The sequence below is a fragment of the Corapipo altera genome, unplaced genomic scaffold (assembly GCF_003945725.1).
Source record: "Corapipo altera isolate COAL_440 unplaced genomic scaffold, ASM394572v1 23b, whole genome shotgun sequence".
Taxonomy (NCBI): domain Eukaryota; kingdom Metazoa; phylum Chordata; class Aves; order Passeriformes; family Pipridae; genus Corapipo; species Corapipo altera.
Window position 1 is genome coordinate 15,499,962 of NW_020884885.1, and position 23,372 is coordinate 15,523,333.

The window sequence follows — 23,372 nt, forward strand, 5'->3', positions numbered from 1 at the left end:
TTCTGAATAAATATATTGTGATGAGTCTAAAAGATCAGGTGATGCCTGTGTTCAAACAGGCAAATTTAATTTATGGACAGATGAGTCTCAATGATTAAATTAACCTGGTTTAATGAATTACTGCCTTTCAGTGGAGCTGTGAAAACCGACTGCATTGTGCTTTAGTCCCTTGCTTTTTAAAATAATTATATTAAGGGAAAGCAAACATGTTTGGTTTAGAGTGGAAAGGCTATTAACGTGGTCAGTTCTGATGGCTCTGCATGTGCATGGTAACTCATTAAACCACAGGAAGGTAATTCTGAACTCTGAATTTCTGATGTCCCAGAAAATTTCCCCCCAAAATTAGTAAGTACTTTTTTCAAAGCCAGATTGGATGGGGGATTGAGCAACTTGGTCTAGAAGGAGGTGTCCCTCCCCATGGCAAGAGTGTTGGAACTAGATGATTTTTAAGGTTTCTTCCAACCCAGGCCATTCTATGATTCAATTCATGTTGGGGTTGAATAATGAAAAAGGAATATGATGATGCTGTGGCAATCTCCAACCAGGAGATGGTGAATGGTGAAAGAATAGCACATTGCTGCTCACGGAGCTGCGCTGGGGTTGCACTCCTCCACTGACAGAGATGTTTGATCATGTCACCAATAAAATTTGAACTACGTCTGTTGGATTCAGATTATGATAAACTTAATTCTTAAGTGTCTAATCTGGTGTCAACTCTGGTCTGGAAATGTAATCTTTTAATCTGTTTGTTTCTTAGGGTTTTTTTTAAATGCAAAATAATTTGGTGAAACCAGCCTTGTTACACACCACAAGCTGTATTTTTCGGTCCTCAACACACTGCAGGCACGTGGAATCACATAGTGGTGTCATTAGTTATTCATCGGAGAGCAAAGAAGGTTTCGGATGTTGTTGGGAACAGATGTCCCCAACCCCCTCCTACCGTCACACTGACTGCTGCAGCCATGTGATCACCTGCCACCCAAATCCCACACAAGGTCCTGCTGCATTTCCCGTCCCGTGAAAATGGGATGCCGTGCCCAGCCCTTCTCCACCCACTTCGCTCCCGCTGTTTGCATGTCCACTCTTCCCCCTGCAAGCACCCTGCTCTGCTAGTCCCAGCCGGGAAGCATTCGAGCCTCGGAAGGATGCCCTTGCTCTATTCCGGCTCCCCTCCCGGGAGCGGGCGGGGCCGGCGGCGATGTGGAGGATGGATGGGCGGAGCCGGGGGCCGGTCCAAGTGCCGGGGCCGCGGGCGTTGCCGGGCGACGGGCGGGCGCTCCCGTTGTCTCCCTCCTGCCCTCTCCCGTTCTCCCCGCGGCCCAGCCGACAGGTAGGAGCCGGCCCGGCCCCGCCACCAGGAGGCAGGCCCGTGTAGAGGGGTCGTGCTTCTCGCCCGTGGGACGGAGGGAGCAGTGGGAGCCCGGAGGTGTCTGGGGTCGTGTGGTGGGCGTGGGGACTGGTGTAACGTGGAGTCCGGCTTACCCTCCTTACTCAGGGCTTGTGCAGCTGGGTTTTAGGGGCGTTAACAAAGGCCGTTGTGGTGACCACGGTGATCGGTGCGGGACATGCTGGCTATTGCGGGACGCGATGGCTGGAGCAGGACACGCTGGCTGGTGTGGGACACCTCCAGTGCATCCTAGGGCTTGAAGACCCCACCAAAGCATGTGCATCACTGTAGCAATCCAGCCTGTGCACGGGTGGAAAGCATCTGAGGGCTGAGACCGAAAGTCTCTGTTTATGTCAGTGTTGGCAATAAATCTGGTTTAACAGCATGTTTAAGTTTTATGTTTTGGTGGAGCTCTGAGGAGAAAAAAGTTGATGAATAAATAGTCCTGGGCAGCAGGTGCAAGTTTTAGAGGGTATCCCCAGGTATTTTGTGCTGAGAGAATGTGGCTCCTCCGTGTTGCCTCCTCAGCTTCTCTTGAAGGGCTGAAGAGACTTTACAGTGCCGAGCTTACAGGCTTTAAGCTTTGTTTAACTTCTTGCAGAAAGGACTAGGTGTGGTCCTTGTCCAGCCCTCTGTGGTATGGAGGATGGTTTGGGGATGTACCTGCTGTCAGCAAGAGACTCATATTGCCTACTCATAGTTTTTAGCCGACAGTAATTAGTTAATTGGATATCTTCAGCTCTTCCCGTGGCCTGTATGTGAGGCCTGTGCTATCCTTGCTCTGCACCTGTCTTCTATAGTTGTTGATTCCTGATAATGATTTTCACGCTTGCCTATTATTTTCCTTTCTGACTGCTTTTACAAGGCAATGTTTTCTGACAGTGAAATATATTAAATGTCAGCTTTAACCTTTTATCCCATGCTACCCCAATGGCAATGTTTTCTCTAACACACATTCAACTTACTTCTACCACCTAGGAAATGACTGTTCTTTTTGTTCAGTAAATAACTTTTTTTTTTCTTCAAATATGTAGATTCTGCCATATCAAATCCCTCACCTTTTTGTGATCTGCTTGGGAACTGTATTCAGTTATACTTTCATTAAGCTCTTCTAGACTCTACTACTTCATGTCCTGTTATACTTTTAAGCCCTTTTGAGTGTGGACTTCTGCTGTTACAGTGGACAAAATACTTTTTGTTATTAATTGTGAAATGCTCAGAATCTCTTGGGTTTGTTTTAGTTTTATTCTCTTGAAGATTGTATTCTTAACTGTTGTTTTAGCAGGACATGGAGCAATTAAATAACAAATTACACTATGAGCACCTGTAATTCAAGATAAATGGAGATGAACGGCTGGGACAACTAAATTAAAATGTCTGTAGAAAGGGGATGGGAAATGATGCAGAACACCAATGCAACTGGAAGAAAAGGTAAAATAATTTCAAATGTGCAAATTACTGAAAATGTTTAAGAACTTTTTTTGTAAATTACTCTCCCATTTAATTTTGTTACTTTGCATCATGTTATTTTGTCTGGTTTTGAGTTTGCCTGAAAGAACTTGGATTAAAAATGCAGCGTTCAGGTATGTCAGATCTCAGAGTTGCTGTCATTAACAGGTTTTGTTTTGGGGATGGCAGTGAGTTTTTTTCTGATTTTTGTGTTCTTTCTCTTGACTTTAACACTGAGAATTACAAGGCTTCTCTGGGCCTGACCTCTTAAGGCATTGATATATGGATGAATCCACCTATGGGCAGCTCAATTTGTTGGTCATACGCTACTGTCAGTAAAAGAGAGAACAGGCTCTGCCCATGGCCTGGGCTGCCATCAGCCTGTTCTTACACAGTTCAAGGGACCTGATCCTATATAAAAGCAGGATTCAGATTATGTGTGAGACCAGATGCAAGTTTAACACTGGACTGGAGTGATATTACTATGTATGATTATGATGATACATGTGCTTTTCTAACTGAAGTTCCTTAGGGGAAGCAGTTAAAGAAATCACATTTATTCCCTAAGTTTGAAGTAATATAAAAGTTAGTGCTGCAAAATAGTAACATTACGTGATATGCCATAAATTTGGGATTGCTACATTTGTCACTAATGGGAATGGCTTAATATTTATATTTATAATATTTATATTAATATTTATGTATACCTCCCCAGCTGTTGAACACACCACCTTTGGAATTGCAAAGATACTGAACAGTTGATTGCCAAAGATTACAGCCATATGCCAGGGGAAAGATCACTTTGGACTACTCCTACTTCTGATGTTGTTTTTAAGGGATCTATTTCTGACTACAATAGTTAGTTGGAGATCTGTCTTGACCCAGCAGGACAGTTATAATGCATCTTCATCAGTAGTCTAAATTGATTATGCAAGGTCCTTTTCACAGTGAGTTTTTTGCTCTTGCTAAAATTTTGGGAATGTCTGTTACTAAATAAGCTCCTGCAGCATCTTCCACTGTTTAGTATTTTTCTACAAATTCAGCTAAAATCTGTCTCTTTTTATACAATCTATCCCATGTGAGCAACACATTGGAAATCAGAAACATTGCAGCTGCTCTACAAATGGCTTTGCAGGGCTTGTAATCTCTTGCTTCAATTAGCTTAATTACCGAACAAAATGGACTGAAAATTGTTTGAGGACAACCAGAGCACGCTGAAACTCAGAAATGCCATATATGATGCATTTCATCCTGCACAGAAGTTTGTATTTCAAAAGGCTCATAAATGCAATGCAACAGTAGCTGGGAAAAAAAGTCCATTTTTACTGTCCTTTTCTTAGCTGGAATCTGGAAATGCTTCTAAATAGTGGATACTTCAAAATCACCACTGGACCAAGAGGCATGTGTAAGGGACGTGATGAGCGCGTGAGGAACAGGTTGGATGCACAGACTGTGAGGGTACAAAATGCCAGGGATTCCTTTGTTGGGGGTCCCTCCCTGGAGGCACCAGCTCCAGCTGGTTTTGCATTGAGTAATTAAATTACTCAAAGTAAGCAGACATCTGAGATTCTGCAGTGGGAAACCCAGGGTCGAGCTGGTAAGGAAAACTTGTCTGACTGTGAGTGTGGGGTGTGCAGGGAGTCAAGTGTGGCACTGGAGCCACCCCTGTGAAGGAGCTTCGGTCCCAGCAGTGAAAGTCTGGGGTGGTGGGAGTGTGACTGGCAGAGTGGCTCCTGGATGATCAGACAGGAAGGTTTCCTTAACAATTTGACAAACTAGCTCCAGAATGATTTGATATAGAGGCATTTCCAGCACATATGATAAAACATTTCTCATTACTCTACAACCTTCTCAGCGGGATCTGGGAAAGTATTATACATGCAATTGTAATTATGCAATTTAATACATGCAATTTGTAGATATATAAAGGAGAAACAGGTTACATTGAAGTGCATTGCCTTTTTATTTATTACTGCAATGTTTTTAAAGAATATTAGGCATCTTTTATCTCAGGAGGGTTGGCTCAAACCTAATCTGGTTTGTAGCACGCATTTTTTCTCTGGGATCACTGCTGCTTTGGGTGACAGCACAGTTTGAACTCAACTCTGTGCATGGGGGTAATATAAAGTCCACGAAGCTCCCAAGAACTTACCCTGAGGACTCTGTGCAACATAAGTCCTGAAAATTACCTACCGTGGTCATGGTAATTGTAGAGCAGGATTTACATGCAGTAGCAGAGGACTGTCATGGACTCTTACAGCTTGTAAAACCACAAATAAGGAAGGTAAACAAATGAGACAAATCGATGCACTTGCTTTATCTGTAAATTTGGGTGCTCGACCCAAGGCTTTAAATTGACTGAACACTTACACAAAACTATCATTGTGAGCATTCAAGTAATTTGGTGTCTTTAATGTCAGTGAATTTTTATTTATATTAAATTGGATATTGATATCTTGATATTTCAGCATTCTCTTAAAAGCTTTTTTTCTTAGTGGGGCACATAAGTGAAATATTTATGAATGCTCTTTATAGTGTTTACATGATCCCATGTTATTAAAGTAGTATTACTGAAGTAGTTGTTACCTCCTTCTGCTTAACAAAAACAGAAGATTAGAATCATACTGTCCAGTCATACACTGAAAAAAATTCATGTTAATAACAGGTCAGATGTTTTATTTTTCAGCTTTTTGGAAGTCGCACCTGCTAAAATAGACTGATGTGTTGCGAGATGCTTTATATTACATAAATGTTGCAGGAACTGTTTTTGCCATTATGGGTGGATTATTGTAACAGTAGTTTCCTGATGACATCATAGTAAATTCCAGCTGCCCAAACAGTTATTTTCCAGAAGAGGTTATCTGCAGTGCACTTGCGCAAAATTACACTTAAAAGGGCCCTCATAGTTCCCTCGGGACTTATAAACCAAACCTTTTGTCAAATCCTCAGTAAACAGAGAATTCTTTGTTTTCATTCTGTGTCTGTGGTAACAGTATGGGCACTACTGTAATTTGTGGTTCTGAATTAAACAAATAAAAACTATATTGTGCAAGACAAGAGAAATGGAAGTCTGCAGTGCAAGCTTCCTGTCATGAAGGGATACATAGCACAGTGGTTCTCAAATGTATTTTCCTAGAGAACTTTTAGGCTGGTGACATACAGATAAGGGTCCAAAGATTGCAGAACCCCCACTGAAATGGTACCCTCCTGTCCAGTGAAGGCATGAGTAGCCACAGAGCAGGAGAGGATGCTGGCTGAGAAGCTGGCCTGAGGGAGCAGAGATTCCTTTTTGTATGGGATGTTAATATATAGAGGTATATGCCTTTCCTAGACTAAATCTGGATTGATTACTATTGTTTGATATTTTGTGTGTTTGTTTTTAAACATGCCTTGTCACACAATTCAGAGGATCTTACCCATGCTTAAGAAGCCATAATTAATGTTAAGTCAGACATTCGTGGTGATTGCTGAATTTGAAATGTGTATTAATATATATTTAATGAAGAGTACACAGTCCTACCATTGACCCTTCAATAAATCTTGTAGCAGGAAAGTAAAATCTTGGAGTTTTAGCAGTGTCAGACCCTAAGAACATCAAGTAACTCTTCTCTACCAATTTCTTTCTGGCAAATTACAGTATTCTGCAGGGATTTCAAATAACGTGTAGTTGCAAGGATCATTAAATTTTAATAATGATCTTTATTAGTGGTATTTATATATGTTTAAAATGTCCTGCAGTTTTTAATGGACTTTCACAACATGTCTGAGATTTGAACAGCTTGCTCACTTTGGTAAGGAGAGTGGCAGCAGTGGAGAAAGTTGTCAGCTTAACAGTTCATGGAATTCAAGATCTTCCATGTTACTGCTCTGGTCATTAATTTCTCCTGCATTCAATTATTATCTGCTTCTAGTTATCCAGATATGTAAGAGCCTGTTAAGTTAATGTCTTTGATGCAAATCCTACAAAAACAAATTCTTTTATTTCTTTCATGATTTTACTCTTCTCAGTGTTCCCATGCACGACAAAACTCCATTATTTTTTGTCCATTTTCTCTTTCCCTGAAGCTCATCTACTTACTGGTATTGCTTTGATGTCCTGCTGAATTCGTTGAAGGTTTGTTTTAGGTGCAGTCAGCTTCCATCCTTGTTGGTCTCACAAAGTCTTGCAGGAATGGTCATTCCGTTCATCTCATACATCCAATATATATCCAATGCAGCCATCTTCCCTGTGGAGGAAATCTTCAGGTTTGTGGCTTCTCAGACCTCTTTAATGGCAAAAAGATCTTTCCAGTCCCTGTAAATTGTCCCACTGAGGCTAACACTAGTTAGAGTCAATGGTTGCATTTGACAGTCACAGGTCTCTCATTTGGTTTTTAGCATTATAAATGAGTGGGTGAGGTGGCTTTACTGGAGTGGTTTTACCTGTCTCAGAAAGTCAGGTGGACCTGATGAAAATGAGCAGTATATCGTCTGTATCTGTAGGAAGGCAAGTGTTGTGCCAGGCCCGCTTCTCACTTCTGCACAGTGCTGGAGAGGCTTTTGGATTTTATGTAAGATTGGCACTTCACCACTACGATTGATTCCTGCACTCTTTACTTTTCTGTAATCCTCATTTTGAGGATGATATTTTGATCCATGTTCAGGAGAAGATTATTTCTTCTCTGGAGAAAGTTTTGAAGTGATGGAACCATTTAAAAAATGGCTGACAATAATTCAACTTGATCCCTGGCAATTTGTAATGAAAATACTTTTCTCCTCACTAATCTACTGTTACAATAATTACAAGAACAGATCAATAGCAGGAAGTATAAAACAAAGTGTTACTTTGGATATTAAGCCATAAATTGATCTCCCTGTCAAGCCTAAAGTAAGTGCTGTATCAACACGTTTCAAAGATTTGAGGACATTCTGAAACATAATAGCGAGGGACCAATAGAGGGAGAACACTAATTTGTTTTATGCAAGTGTGTTAACTCTTTGTGGCCCAAATCTGCATAATCCTGCAATTATCTCATTATGTTTTACACTGACATGTTACATCAGTGTTCTCTGACTATTGCTCCACTTGGCTCTGGTAACATACGGGATTATCTCTGGATAATAACAATCCTCACTTGAATTAGCAAGAACCACCAGTACTTGCACATGATCCAACACAAATCTTGTGCAATTGGCAAAGTATTCCAGAATTTATATGACAGATATTCTACTCCAAGTCAGTTACTGACCGAAATAATTCCTTCTTAGGAAAATAAGGACAACATCAGAAGATCTTGCTGTCACAGAAGATTCTTTAGTTTCCTTGGACAACTGATGACTGTTGCAACTCTTACTGACTAAATCATACTGACGTGCTCTAAAGAAAGCAGAGGAGAAAAATCTGAGAAATTCTAGAATTCTTTGGAAAAAGAAACAGGTAATAGAAATTTATGGGTTGTATCTTTTCTTTCAAAATATAAGACACATAATGTTTTTGAGCTCCTTCCTAATGGGCAGAAGTATGAAAATATGGAAGTTGTCCTTATACTACTATAGGCATGCTGAGGTTCTAGAAGCTGCGAATATCACTGCTCAATTCGCTTCTGGTGGTTATTTTATAATCCAGTAAGAAAGATTGAAAGGAGGTATGTGTCTCTGAAGAATTTGTTCTTGAATGTGATTTTTAAGCATTGAGTATTGCTGTGGCTTAGATGTAGCACATTTGAGAAGTCAGCTTCTCCTATAGAAGTGCTTGCCAGGTACGTGCAGTGATCTGAAAATATAATTTTTGCTTTCTGTGGGCTTCCTCTCCCCTGATGAATGTATGAAAGGAGCACTTAGGATTCTGAGGGTTTGGTTCCTCCCTTTCTAATGCTAGGAGATTCTGCAGAGAGATTTGGTAGATCGTTAATCTTTCATTGCTGTTTTTCTTTTAATAAGGGCTGCTGTTTTTGCTGACAGTACTGAGTCCTTTGAATTTCTTTTTCTTGTGCAAGTGAAGAATTTTGACTGGACAAGAGTAGTCAGAGCAAGAAGTCTCTTCAATCTAACCTCTCTCACCTACTAACAAGACAGTCCTCTCAAGCAGAGGTGACTAGCTGAGCAGTGAGAACTTCTATTCATCCTAACAGAAATTACTCCTGTGTTTAACTGTTTATTAGTATGAGGGGGAAGGAAGGTGGTAATTCTCAGGTCTTGGCCACCACTGAAGCTTTGTCAGCCAGTTATGATTAGCTTGATCATTTAATTACTTTTCCAGTGCTAAGACTAAGTATTGCTTCACAGTGGAGAACAGAACAAAACTGCAGGTGTCCCTTTAGCAAAGCAAGACGACTTTTCTCTAGTCTAGCCTTTTGTTGTTACAGCAGTGTTTCCAGCTGTGATACTTCCTTGCTGCCAAGTAATAGTAAATAGCTTTATAAATCATAGTAGTGCTTGTACTACTATGATTTACTATCACAGTAAATAGGGAACAGCCTATTGCTTTTTGCCTCTAACAAGTGTACATATGCTTACTCTCATATTTCAAAGTTAATTGCTAATATTTCTGTGAAAGTAATAGCTTTGGGAATGGAAGAATGAACACATTTGAAGTGCTTCTTCTTCCAGCTTTGGATTTCACTCCTCACTTGAAGCATACACAGTTTTGTTTAAATTGTATTTTACACTTATTTTCTCCAAGACTGTCTTAAAAATGAGAAGTCAGCAGCCATAGCCTGCCTGACCTAGAGCCAGTGACAGTGCAGGTATGTTTAATTTAGGACAGCAAATACAGGCAGCTTCTATCCATGCTGCCTGCAGGCAGAGATCAAAATGCTGGAGAGAAGTGGTGGTGTGTCTTGGTACTGGTACTTGCTGGAGTCCAGCAGAGTTTTGCTGAGTGCTGTTCATGTTTCTCAGGAGTGAATGGGTAGGTAGGAGGCCCATGTGGATGGGAAATTCATTGCCACTGGAGAAGGGTGAGTGGAATAGTGAGAAGACGGAAAAGGGCTAGTGTCCTGAGTTGTTTGTTCTCATCTAACATCTTTGTACAGAGCTATGGGTATGCCTAGCTTTTTGTATAACTGCAAACAATAGTTTGCTGTAAAAGCCTACACTTAAAGCTGAGTGAGGTGTGGGACTCTGATAGCTCTTGAGGGTGAAGAAAAGGAAGAATATATGTTACATGACACATTGCTTTGGGTTCTGATTAAAGAAACCTGCATCTCCACAGGCATTTGCTCTCTCGTAATGGGAGTCAAAATAGATTTTACTAAAGGGAAAATAATAAATATGGGTAAAAAAATCAGACTGCTTGTTATCCTTTTGTTCAAAGCATGTTGAGATGGACCTGAAGTGGAATCCTGACAGAGTTTCTCATCCGGGCTCATCTGGAGTCCAGATGACTGATTTGAATTGGCGAGGCAACCAAAATCCCAGTCCACTGATTAAAGATGATGGAGAGCTGCTTATGGAGGAACATCTTTCCCCCAGGAAACTGGTGAGTAGGCATCCAACTTTTTAATGAAGTGGAAGAGGCAAACTGGCATACACAGAGCTGCATTAACCTTCCAACTGCTATTGTGCTGATTATGGATTGTTTGTCTGACATTTAGACTTCTGCATGAAGTAGGTTCTATCTTATGAAAGTGTATCAAGTGCTTGTCCTCCTTTCACCTTGTTTCATATCAGAAATACTCCCAGCATGAATGTGGCTGTTTCTATTCCTAGATTTCTTGAAGCAGCGTGAAGAAAAGTACAGGTAGCATAGTTATAATCTACACAGATCTTATTAATGCCATTTGGAGTACCTTGAATCTTAGCATTAGGGAAAAAAAATTGCATTAACCTTGTTCTAGAGATTGGAAGTGTAACTTTAAAAGCACTTTTTTTTCTGAATTAGCGAAATCATCTGTCGTGCTACGAAGCCAATTAAAATATTCTGCAAATGCTAAAAGTACTTCGTGTGTGTATCAAAGTGTGTGGAATTTCAAAGCATATTTGAAAGCCATGTTCCTTTTTGACTGGGGGAAATTATTTTAGTGTGCAGCCTGTTGAAAGAAAGTAACATGCTGAAATCTTCATGAAGGAATTCACTTTGTGAAATAGTCATGAAAGAATACTTGATTGCATATTGTGTTTTATTTGCTCAGGACTAATTAAAGGTGAAATCCTGTGGGAGGTGCAGGAGCTGAGAAAATAACCTCATTTTTCCCTGCTAAAGGAAGGGAGAGCTGAGAGCAGAAATTAAGGGGAGAAGCTTTCTGTGTTGCAGAGCTACAGAAGAGTAGCTCTTCTGCTGGGTAGAATTTATGAAAGACAGGTGGGGCTGCCAAGACTGTGGTTCAGATGCTGGCAGGCATTCATATACCAGGCCGGGTGGCGATCGCAGTATCCATAATCCTCTGTGTATCCACTGCACCAGTGGAGAGACATGAGCTTCTGCAGGCAGCATATTCCAGCTGCAGGTTTACACCACTCCCTAACCACATACCAGTCACCATTTTGACCATGTGCTGTAGAATAAACAGCAAATTGTTCTCAGAACTGTTGTTCCCTTCGTAGGTAAGTCTTTTAGTGTTTGTAAAATGGTTGAAGATGCAAAAGTCATTTTCTGCAGAGTATATACTTTAGGCACTCTGGAGGAAAATTGCTGCATGATTATATAATTTATGCCATTCCCTTTCCTCAGGTTCATGAGAACCTCTGGCAACTTTTTTCTTTTTAAAACCTGGCATAGAGTTTGACCAGTGTAATGTGTTCATGGCCTTCAATACTCTGTATAAATCCAATGGGAATCTCTCAGATTAGTCTGTATTGTTAGGGTGTGAACCAAAGCCCATTAAAGTAACCAAAACAGCTGCCCTCTGATTCAATAAACTTTGAATTAAACCCTTAGAAAGTTCTTTCATTGGTATGAAGTTCTCTTTCTGAAGCTCTGCTGCTTTAGTTCACAGTAAATTGTAAACAGAAAAGTGTATGTAAGGCAATGTTACCCACATCCTATGACCTTACTGTTCATTACTTTGTATTTTTTTTTAAATGCAGATAAGTTAAATAATTGAACCTTTCCTCTTCAAGATTGTGTGTTTTAACATTTGTAAGGAATCCTATTTCAAAAATTCTTTTAAATGGATGCATACCCTCCTGCTAATTTTTCTGGATAGTATTTCCTGCCCTGGAACCTCACATTTGCGTTGGCATAGCTGGGATACTTCCTGCTCAGAGGAAAAATTACATGATATTGTCAAGGAAACATTTATAGTGTTTATAGCTTGTTTTAATAACATATCCAGTCTATCTATTCTTTGACCTTTATGTTGATCAAATGAAAACCACTGCTTCCATAAATTTACTTCCTCAGGATTTGCAAACATTCAGAATGTTCAAACGTTTAATGAAACAAGTTTTCACATGCATATTTCTTTAAGAAACCACATGCCATTGACAATGAAATGGTTTGAAAGGTTGTTTTGCTGAAATCAATACAATTGCAATATCTTCTTGATTGTCTCATTGTTGTGAATATTTTAGGAGTTATTGATTGTACTCGCTGAAGTGTTCTGAGAAGGAAACTAAGACACTTTTAAAATACATGCTCATTAAAGTAAAATTATTTTACATTCAAATAAGGACATGGGCCCCAGTTCTGCAGTGTTGTGTAGGCAGATATTTGTACACTTGATGGAGGTTCCTGAGGAAGGTTTTTGTATTGAGATACTTACTCAGCTTTACTCCTTGCCCTTGCAGTGTTCTCTCTTGCACCAGCTCAGTTGGAGTTTGGGGAGGCTGGAAGGTCTAGCTGTGCAGAATTGTGAAGATTGGGCACCTTGAATTGTAGCCTGCAGCCTTGTTTCCACCTGCACATTTGACTCATTTTGTCCTTTTTTCCAGGGGAATGGCCATCTATTTTGTAGTGAAAACATTATCAGTCTCCATTAGCAGTCCTTATCCTTAAGAACTCTTTGTAATGATCTTAAGTATCTTTGTGATACTTGTATCCCTTCGCTTTTTTATCCAGTTGCTGGATTGTTTTCCTCCAAAGAAAGTAAAGTTTGGCTTAGACCAATTTTTTTTTTCCTTTCCTTTTCCTTTCCTTGTCTTCTTGGACCCTGTAGAACTTCTGCAGAACCACTGGACCTTTGCCCATTCTCCTCTACTCCATACGGACCCCTTCACTTAGATCTTATGCTCGTTCACTGCAGAGTTTGGTCTTCTGTGGCCTTGTTTCAGCACAATGTTCACTTCAAATCCTGTATGATTCCATATCCCTGTTATGTTAATCACATCATCTAGTTTCTGCTTGCTGCCAGCTCTCTTGCTGCGCTATCAGGTAACACCCTTTTATATTTGAAAGTTCTTCATCCAAGCTACAGGTCAAAAGCTTTTGATGCAAGAGTTGGTATCATTAGATGTCCTTTTTATTCTTTCTGCTAGTGTCAATGTCAATTTTCTCTTGTACTTTTTAATCTTCCTCTATATGAATAGGCATTCTTGCTTTTTCATTTGTACCTGTCTTAATAATATTTCCAGCTCCCTGCTCTGCTTTTCCTTGTGCTTATGTGTTGTTGTCAGATATTGTAGAATATCACAGTGAGCAAATTCTCACTTTATTCTGCAAACTGGCTAATAATATGCAATCAGTTTTTAACTCTCTTAGGGCTGTGGCACGGATTTTTCATTAAATGTGGAAAAACTGAAATTAAGGGTGCCACCTGTCTTGAATCACATTTTTGTTTTGCTTTATTAGCCCCCATCCTCTCCCCCCCTTTTGCAAAGGATCTTTTCCTGAATTCCACAAAATGCATTCCACTTCTCACAAGAAACTCATTTTACAAGGTCAAATGATCTTCCAGATATTGTCGCATTATAAAAAACAATCACGTTTGTGGGTGATCTTTAGAGAAGAAAGGAAGTGTTCTCTAATTTCGCTATTTATTGATCCTGCTCCAACTAATCATGTTTTCTAAACTTAGGAACACATGTTCGGAAGTGGTGTTTAGTTTTGTTGCTCAGGAGGTTAGGGTGTATTTCATATGGTATGCACTCATCCTCGTGGGGAAAAAAAATGCTGGAGGGTCCTGAAATAACAGATTGGATTCTTGCTGAAATGACTCGATCATTTCTTTTTTCCTTTTGCAGAAATTTTTTTTGCAGAGAGATTATACTTGAGTTGAGATTTTGAAAAAAATAAAAGAAGCAATGAACGCATGAGTGGACATATTTGCATACAGGTGTAATATTAAAAGAAAACAAACTCACCACTCAGGAATTCCTGTCTTAGCCAAATTAACCAGGATCAGCAAAATAAATGCACAGCTGGAAATATTTCTCTGACAGCTGCATGCAACATGCTCCTCAGAAACATACCTACTTTTCTTGGAGTGTGTGAAAAATCTGGGGAAGAGAGAAGACATCAATTGTATATGGCAATTTTAATAGAACAAGTATTATTTGCCAATTAAGGAAGTTACAGATAGTTGCAAGTGGGACTTCCCAGCATGCCAGGGTGACTGTTCTGCAGCTTGGGAAGCTCTGCAAGCACAGAAGTGTTTCTCATTTGAAATTTTTACAGAATACTTACTGGCTTGACTCGTCAGTCAGAGGAAAAGCTTTCCAAACCAGCACGTGCTCTCCAGTTAGATATTGGCCAGACATTTTGCATGGTGGGAATGGTTTGTGAGCCATCATGTAGTTGCTTCTTAAAATACTGGCTAAATTATTAACCAATAACTTCTGCATAATATCATGAAAAATAGTTTTACTCCTATTTTGAAGAAGGTGAAAAAATGTAAAGTGAACTTTATTCATCTTTGTTTTACTTACTGTGTATTCATCTTCAAAGAATTGTGCAGTGCTTTACCGTGGAAATGTATCCTTTCAAATAAATGAATTTACAGTGGAGTGTAACACTTGCTGCTCAGAATCAAGCTGTCAGGTCACTTTCTTGAACATCATGTTCCAGATTTTAATATTTGATTCTTCAGAAAACATCCTCCTTCTCTGTATAACTGGTACCTCTATTGCTGGGTTGCAGGTGGGTGTCAAGCAGAATCCTCTCTGAATACCAACAGTCAGCCTGGAATTATATATTTTTGACTTAAAATAACTCCATCTCACTCTTTACCTATAACAGATCCTTGGTTCCTTTTTGTTTGCTCTATGTGGAGGCTGAACAGCTGTAAACAGCCAAAGAAATACCTCGATGGTACAGCACCTTCATGTCTGTAAGCACTCCTGGGGCACAGGCAGGGACGTTCAGAACAGTCCGTTGAGCTGTGGGCAGGCAGTCATTACCTGAAGGCACAGTGGGACATCTCTGAGTTAGGGCAGCAGCCTGTCCTAGACCTAGGATGGCCCTAGAAATGAGGAGACCCAGAGCACCATAGCATCACTTCTGTCCATGTGGTGCCAGACATTTATCTGTCCAAGCTGATGACCCTTCGGTGTGTTTGGTCGTGATTTTTTTTCTTTTACTACCCAATAACATCAAAATTCTTCCTATACATGCATCCTTTTGAATTTTGGTGAAGATTCCCGTGCTTGGACATTAAACAACAGCATAAAAAGATCTTGCTAAATATGTATAATCTTTCTTTAAATGTTTCTGCATCCTTCCCTCAATCTCGCCCATTCCTGGTGTCAGAATTTTAGCTGTCAGAATTTACACAAGATGTATCACACTTGCAACTGCATCAGTATGCCAAGAATAGTGTCTGGGGAGTAGAAATATCCTAACTACCTTCCACAGGAACCATTCACTACATAACCTTCTCTCAAACTGCTGCCCTGGCCTTTTGCTTGCTGACTAGCTTGCAGTCAACACCTGGGGTCTCTGTGCTTCTAAATGCCTTTAAATGAGCTCATATCCTCCACCCAGGAGCATTTCTCATTTCCTTTATGTACTGCACTAACTTTTACATCCCACAGTAAATTGGTTTCAAGCTCTCCAAGCATCTCCTTGGCATCAGCAGATGGAAGGACAGTGATTTTCACAGGAACTCTTGGAAATGCAGAAGAGGGAGGTGGGCACCAAGAATACATGGAGTTTGTTGCATCTGGTTAGCACATGCTTCAAGACAGCTATCTGTAGTTCAAAAAGCTGGTGATGATGGCCAATAACCCTTTCCAGCACTGGAGCCACAGTTCTGCCTACTGCAGTACAAAAATATGGATTCGTTAAGCAGCTCAACTCTCAGACAGTGAAAAAAGTACAAATGGTGGATCTGAAATAGGAAAAGAAGGGCAAAGAATCACACTGTTAATCCCTGGTATTAGAAAAAGGAATAGGGAACCCTAAAAAATGAGAGAATATAACTTCAGGCAGCTTTTATGCTTGGATTTTGAAAGAGAAGAACAGGGAGTGGAACTGTGAGGGGGAGCTGTCTGGAATACAGCAGGGGAAGGACAGCATGCAGGGAAGTTGCTGACAGCAAGGAGAAAAGGACAAAAAAGGAGCAAAAGCTCTTTGTGGTGTCAGGACATTTTCCTACTCTACTGACAAAGTGTATGACCCTAAGCTTATTACTTGTTCTGAGACTTCCTCCTGTTCTGATGTAGGCTCTTAAGACTGTTTTGATGGGGAGCAGGGACGTATTTTTCAGAGGCGGTTTCCTTTAATGACAATAAGCTTGCATCCAAATCCAGTGATCCAAGTGCATGGTTGTGTGCCAGGACATCAGCCAGCTCTTGTTTCACACATAATCTCATGACAGACAGTGTCATCTGCTGAAAAGGGTAACTGCAAGATGTGTCTTGCAGTGAGAGATCTTGTGTTTACTTGGAGGGAGAAAGCAGTCTGTAGTTGGTAAGCTTGCTACCTTTGAAGGAGCAAAACACATTTTGTGGTGGCTGCATCTGGGAATAGGAAGAAAATTTCTGGGTGCCATGGGGAACTCCCACATTTTCACCTTAGACCGTTGTTTCTCATATACTCTAGTGGGGAGGCAAGACAGTCTGGAAGCTTATGTTTTTTTCAGCCTGCCTAAAATCACAGTTTAAAAAATAAGATTAAAAGTAATTTTAAACATAATGTTTTAAAGATAGTTCAAAAGCACTTGAAGATACTGGATAATTCTGTTTCTTAGGAGTACAAGTTAACAGCTTATAAAGGGCGACAGTTTTTCAAGAAGGTATGCTCAGCTTTTTCTGGAAACTTTTCTTTTAAACTCACAGACAGACTGTATTTGGTCCTTTGTAAGAGGATGTGGAACCGTCAGAGTGAATGAAGTTGCAGCCACTTCGCTGCACAATAAAAATGTTACTTAATGAGCAGGATGACTGCAGCCACCATATTTTCCCCTGCAAAATGAATTGGATGTTCTTGTGGTTATTTTTTCTTCCCAAAATTCATAAGCCTAAGATGGTCCTACACATTCTCTTCTAATGAATCATTTCTCCCTTTTTAAAAAAACTAAATAATGTTGTAACTTTTTAATATTAAGAAAACTTGTCTCTTGTATGTGGAGGTTGTTGAATGACTTCCTACCTTCAACTTAAGTAAAGGCCCAAAAACTGAGGAGAGAGAAGCTGGATCATAGCAGGAAGAAATAGGAGATGAGAACAGTGGGAATGTGAGATTACTTCAGCTGCTTGTGGAATTGCAGCCTGGCATCTTTGGATTTCGCAACCTTTCTGTAGTTTTCACTGGAGGTCCTAGGGCTTCCCTCTCTCCCCTGTGTGTAGCTTCTGCTTGTTTTGTTCCTTCTGCTTAGCCTGCCAAGGCAAAAAGTATGTGTATCAATCAACACAGACTTTAGGGTATTAGGAAAGATCCTGTGATAAGATGGGAAAGAGTCTGCATTCAGACACACATCCTTGCTTAATGCAGTGGTTGATCCAACTACAAAGACTTTGTAAAATAATGAAGAATTTTGGAGGCATCTATTTGCATTGCCTAGATATTTTGAAGGAATTAATAATTCTTGTAACTAGTGTCGTCTTCTTTCAGAAAAGTTAAGTACTTGAGCTAAAATTATGTTTCCTTTTCACTGGTTCAGGTTAAAAGGCTAAACAGTGTGTTTTATTGAGTTTTACTACCTCTTGCCTTTTTGATTACAGGTGATACTTAGGGGTAACACTCTCTATCTGCTGAGGATTAGTGCAAGACTTGTGCAAATTGTAAAGTATGGACACACTGTTTAAATGAAGCTAATGGGCATGAAGGTCTGTTGTTGATTTGCAGCTTGGATGTAACCCTTGGCCTTGACTCTTTAAACAATGTATAAGTTATGGGAGACTAGAATATTTTGGAGCTACAGGAAAGAAAGGTCTTTGAATACTAAATTTATTTCAATATGATTGCATGTCTAGCCATTTTGTCCTGAAATATATGTTGACAAAACACTGGTTGAAAGCCTTTTTACAGCTTTTTGCTGCTGTGACATCTGGTTTATTGTATGAGAGTACACGTATATTTCTGCTTGTCTTTACAGAAAGCTTTGGCAGGGGTAGATGATCTGCAGCAAGTGAAGGCCCTAGAGATGAGAGTAGATACAAGAGAGACCAGCTTGGGAAACTTTGGTAAGAAACCACTGTTTTCTGCTCACCGTCTCAAATTTTCCTTTATCGTGTCTTGGACTGGGGACTCAATGACCAACAGCCAATATAAAGTACTGTCCTGCTCAAAGCTCTTGAAACATGATCTCCCTGGTACCTCACACTCCTTGATCTGTTTTCTTGTGTGGGGCTCTAAATAGGACTGAAAATATGACAATGGGATGAGTGACACCACTTCTGTCTAAAGCCAACTAGCTTGAACAAATTTTTCTTGTATGATGTGCTTCCAGGCCCTAAATGAGCATTTACTGATTACCTTGTCCTTTAGAGTACTTTTCTCTAGCGAAAGAGTAGCCAAAGGTCAGTTTTCCTCCCCCATAAGATTTCCCTGTGACTGAGAATTTGCCAGTGATATCAGGTGGCTCATGCTGCCAGTAGCCTGTCTTTGCCTCCTGTACTGCCTCATTGAGCTGTGCTGGAGGAAGGTCCTGTAGATATGTCATTTTGATGAGCCACAAACAGCCCTAATGCTTGTAATACATTTCTATGTCATCATCACTGCACTAGGGAAGTGAGAAGTACCTCAGGAATTCCCTCTGTAGTAGAGTTAACACTGAGAATATAAAACCTTCCTTTTTTTCCCCCCGCACTGGCAGTCATTTTCTGTCATTTGGCTTCCTACCAGAAGCTTCTATCTTCTGTTACATTGAAGCTGAGTAACTACTGCAGGGTAATGTTTTCTGTGCTGAAAGGAACCATGTCCCCAGAAGTATGTGTTGGTATTTTCAGCCAAGTGGTTAATTTTTCATATGCAAATGACTATAATGTAACAGTTGATTAGCTTTAGTGGGTCTTTTGATGTCCATTTGTCAAGAATAGTTGAGCAAGTACAATGAAGGGGGCTTTTGTCTGAAATTATATAGCCCCCTTGTATTGGTTATTCTGCTTGTTTCACAAATAGGTCTCTTTCTGATAGGCACTTGATAATTTAAAGTAAATTACATCCGTTTCTTTCAGAGATCATAATCTATTCAGTCATGTTTCGTCCAATTGATAAGGAAATCTCATTATACCATTTCTACAATGCTCGAAAGTGATGCTCCCTTTCCTATGCCATTTTACATTAGCTGTGATGAGCTAGCAAAATGTTTCACCTTTTTCACTCTCTCTTCCCTTTCCTTTCTTTTACTGGAATAAATCCCTTTCTCCACCCCATGGTTAGGCTTTTGCAGCTTCTACAGAATACAAAGCACTATTCTCATGTTGCAAACAATTTCAATTTTGTTTATATCCCACTGTTTGCACCAAGAGTTGGCCCTTGAGGGCCATAAAAACCAGCAGCTGCAGGTCCCCACTGCTTTTGAGAATAACAGAACATCAAGACTGTCCTGAATTTCCTTCTGTCTTTTTTTTGAGTGCATTTCTGAATTATCTTCCTGAGAAAATCTCTTTGCAAATGTCAACGGGTGGCTAGGGCAGTAAGTTTGTCACTTAATGCTTCCAGTGATCTTCAGTTTCTTGCTGTTTTTTCCACATGGCAGATGATTTTTATGTGCATTGAGTAAGGCCTAAATTTTTAGAGGTGTTGCAGAGCAGTTGACGTCTTCAATGTGAATGGTGTAAGGAAGACTGCTGTTGAAGGTGTTAGGCTCATTGCCTGCTCCCTGTGTGCTGCCTGCCCCTGGAACTGTGCTGCTGACCTGGTCCCTGGTCACAGCGGTCTGGAGAAATAGCCTGAGGGAAAGAGTAGGGTAAGAACCAGACCAGCTGGAATGACAGAAGTTCCAGTTTTTCCCCTACTAGGACAGTCAAGCAATAGGGGTATCCAGAGAGGTTTGGAGACTTCATCCTTGTAGGTTTTCAAGACCTGGCTGGTTGAAGACATGAGCACCCTGGTATGATGTCACAGACAACCTGGCTCTGAGCTTGATACCTCCAACTGTCCCCTCCAGCCTGGATTGCTCTGTAATTTGTTTTTTTTTGCATTTGAAACGTGGCTGATTGGCTTGCTTTATAGCCATATTAAAGCACTTAACCTTGTTCTCACTGTATTCCTTGGCTGTGGAAGGAGCATCTTTGTCATTGAGAAATTATTTGTTGGATGATTAGTCCAAACTCAGTATATTGTTTTAACTGGTTTTATGTGTAAAGATAAAACAGGCTGTGCAAGCACTTAAATGGCCAGGTAAAAGTGTTAAAAGTTACTGGACTGCACATAACTGGGTCACCTGGAACCCTGCACCACTTGAATCCCAAATTTACAACACAGTTTCCACTTGAAAAACATTTCAAGATTCACAGCCTGTGTTACAGACTGTAACACAAACACACAGGGCCTAAAGATTTCCAGAGTGATTTAAAACTTGTTGCTTGGTGTTTTTCTTGAGGCTATTCCACTTTGGGATGTGCTAAACTTTAAAGCACCATCCTGCTAACCTTTCCCAGTTTGTCAGGTCTGCTTCTACACAATGGCGTGACGTGGTGGGAACAGTTACTTTTCTTAGGGATAGGGTGTGGGCTAAAACACAGAAAGACTGTTATCAAGATATTTTCATGTGATCAGTTTTAAAATTAAGGAAAGGCTTCATGCCAGAGCTTGAATCTGAGTATTTGCGGGGCTTGGGGTAATTGCTGAAATCTCTAGCTGTTTTCAGTGTGCCTTGCTGAGTGACAGGGAAAACACTGAAAACCCTGGCAGGTCTTGTATCCAGCTTTGCAGATCTCGGAGCTGATTTCTGTGCTTTTCAGCTGCATGTAGACTTCAGTTCATACTCAAACAGAGGGACTATTTGCTTTTCATTAGCTTATCCCTTCAGTTTTGACTGCTGACAGATATGGGATTGCATTTGTGACCTGCTCACAGAAATTCATGTTGAAAATAATGGTGTGTTAGAGTCATTTAAGACACTACATAGTCCTTTTATTTCTAAGTAATTTCAATACCTACAAATCAAGTTACCCACAGTGCTCTTTGCTGCTACTTATTAAATTGCTGCCTGCTGGTGCCAGGCTCAGTTGATTACGTGTCTGGAGATTGCCACTTCTATTGCACGCATTTTATCAAGGAAAAGCTCTGTTAAAGGTTCAGAAGTAGGCATGCGCCGTTTTTCACACAGGGTCATCATCTCTCTTTCCTCTTGCCCTATTTGTTGGCATTCCTGGTGCGGAGCCAGGAGATGTTTGTCGGTAGCCAGCGTCACAGCAGCAGGTGCTGGCACCATCAGGGAGCCTGTACAGGGGCTGGAGATGTGAGTCTGGCCCATCCTGGTCTTGGTTTAGCTCGAACTGACAAACCTTGCTGAGTAGGGCTTGGACAAAACCCGCTGCAGCAGGGCTTGAGCAGGATCTCCGTGAGTCACAAGTATGTACTGGGGCAGCATGCTTATGTTAAACCCTGCCCTGATGTGTTTTTTGGGAGATTCACAGGTAGCTCGACTGCAGCTGGCTTGGGTTTGCCTGCAGGTGCTGCTTTCTTATCTCCAGTTATATTGCCCAGTTCACCTCAGAAATGGGGGAAAAAATGCAAGTTAAGAAAATGTGTAGAAATAACATCAAAGTGATGTATCTTACTTGATCAAATACATCTTAAGTGAATTAAGTAGACTGTTTAATTTACATATCAGGTTGCTCTTGCTGGAAGAGTACAGCCTGTTTTCACATGCCTGTTTTGTATTGTAGGATCAACAAAGCATGAAGGTTGCCTAATGGCAGTGCAAGTACTTATCAGTAATTTCTTTTGTGTGCTTTTGACTAGTCCGTATTGCAAAAGACATAAGAAGTGAAGACATGACGTTTTTTGTTAACAACAGGATAACAAGATATGTGATGCTACCTAAAGAATACTTCCTAGTGTAAACAGCAAGTGTTATAAATATAAGTGTTATAGATTGCAGAATATAGCAAAACCAGCATTTTGGCTGTTTTCTCCTTACTCCTAGTCAGTTTTCAAATGTCACCTGCTGTGCCAAGGCAGCTCAGAAAGACATCTGCATTGCTACCCTGCTTGTGAAATGCAGCACTTCAGGTGATGTTGTTGAATGTGCTTGTATTGCTTTTATTCACCTACCTTACACTTCGATTTCTTTCTACTCTTCATTTAGTTTTGTTCCACTGGGACAGTAGAGTAGAATAGTTTAACACCAGTACATTGTTGGCGGTTAGTAATTTCAGAGCCATGTAACAAAAATGGTATTTAGCGAAAGGGAATCGTAGACAGATGAGATAACATCGCTTGTCACTCTGAATTCTTAGCCTTGTCCTGCAATTGTCAGCATTTTCCTGGACCATTCTCATTTTTGAAATTTGAAATTATGCACCATGAAGGCAGTTTCAGAATAAGGAATATATAGTCTGTACTTTTAAAATCAATATTTGAAGTTAATATTGTTGATATTTTAGAGTATTTTTATTTTAATATAAGAATAATTTGTGTCCTTGCTCTCAGGAAAGATGCCATGTGGGTTAAAATGAAGAAAATTAGAAATGAAGAAAATTAGAAATATATTGTTACATTTGGGTAATATATATATATATAATATATATTTTATATATATTATGTATATATTATATATATTATGTATTATATTATATATACTATATTGTTTTATATATATATAAATATATTGTTACATTCTCTTATTTTGACACCTTCATTTTACAATTTTCTCTTCTTAATTTCATCTTCCAGGCTCTATTGTATATATAAGCACTTGGGACTGTAAAAACCATGTACAATGAATTTTTAACACCAAAGAACAATTACATATCGATATAAAACTTAGAGGAGGGAAGAACCTGCAGACTTGCAGAAATACATTGCAGAATCTTGTTTGCAGAATTTTGCACTACTACACATAGAATACTTCTATTTCAGTCCAGCAAACCGCACATTAGAGTGTAGCACTCTAGAAGATCCTAGGGATAGATCATGCCAAAATATCTGAGATGGAGGATCATGTTACAATAATGAAATAACCAGATGTGAAAATTATATCATCAGCCTGTCACTCTGTTAATAGTTGTTTTTTTCCTGAATCAACCCTAAATGCATTCAGTGGAAAGCTTTTTCTTGGGCAAGTCT

At 40.0% G+C, this 23,372-nt stretch overlaps 1 protein-coding gene across 11 annotated transcripts in view; it reads left to right on the forward strand.

Annotated features, from left to right (window-relative positions):
- Window positions 1-23,372, forward strand: part of LRRC56 (leucine rich repeat containing 56) — a 78,860-nt gene that overhangs the window by 18,618 nt on the left and 36,870 nt on the right. For 3 of the 11 annotated variants that reach the window (XM_027642317.1, XM_027642314.1, XM_027642316.1), the window contains 3 exons: window positions 2,673-2,818; window positions 10,131-10,295; window positions 18,229-18,316. In XM_027642317.1, coding sequence (XP_027498118.1) covers window positions 2,801-2,818; window positions 10,131-10,295; window positions 18,229-18,316 — 271 coding nt within the window. In that variant the 5' untranslated portion in view covers window positions 2,673-2,800. The other 8 variants (XM_027642312.1, XM_027642322.1, XM_027642315.1 and 5 more) reach the window with 6 other exon arrangements.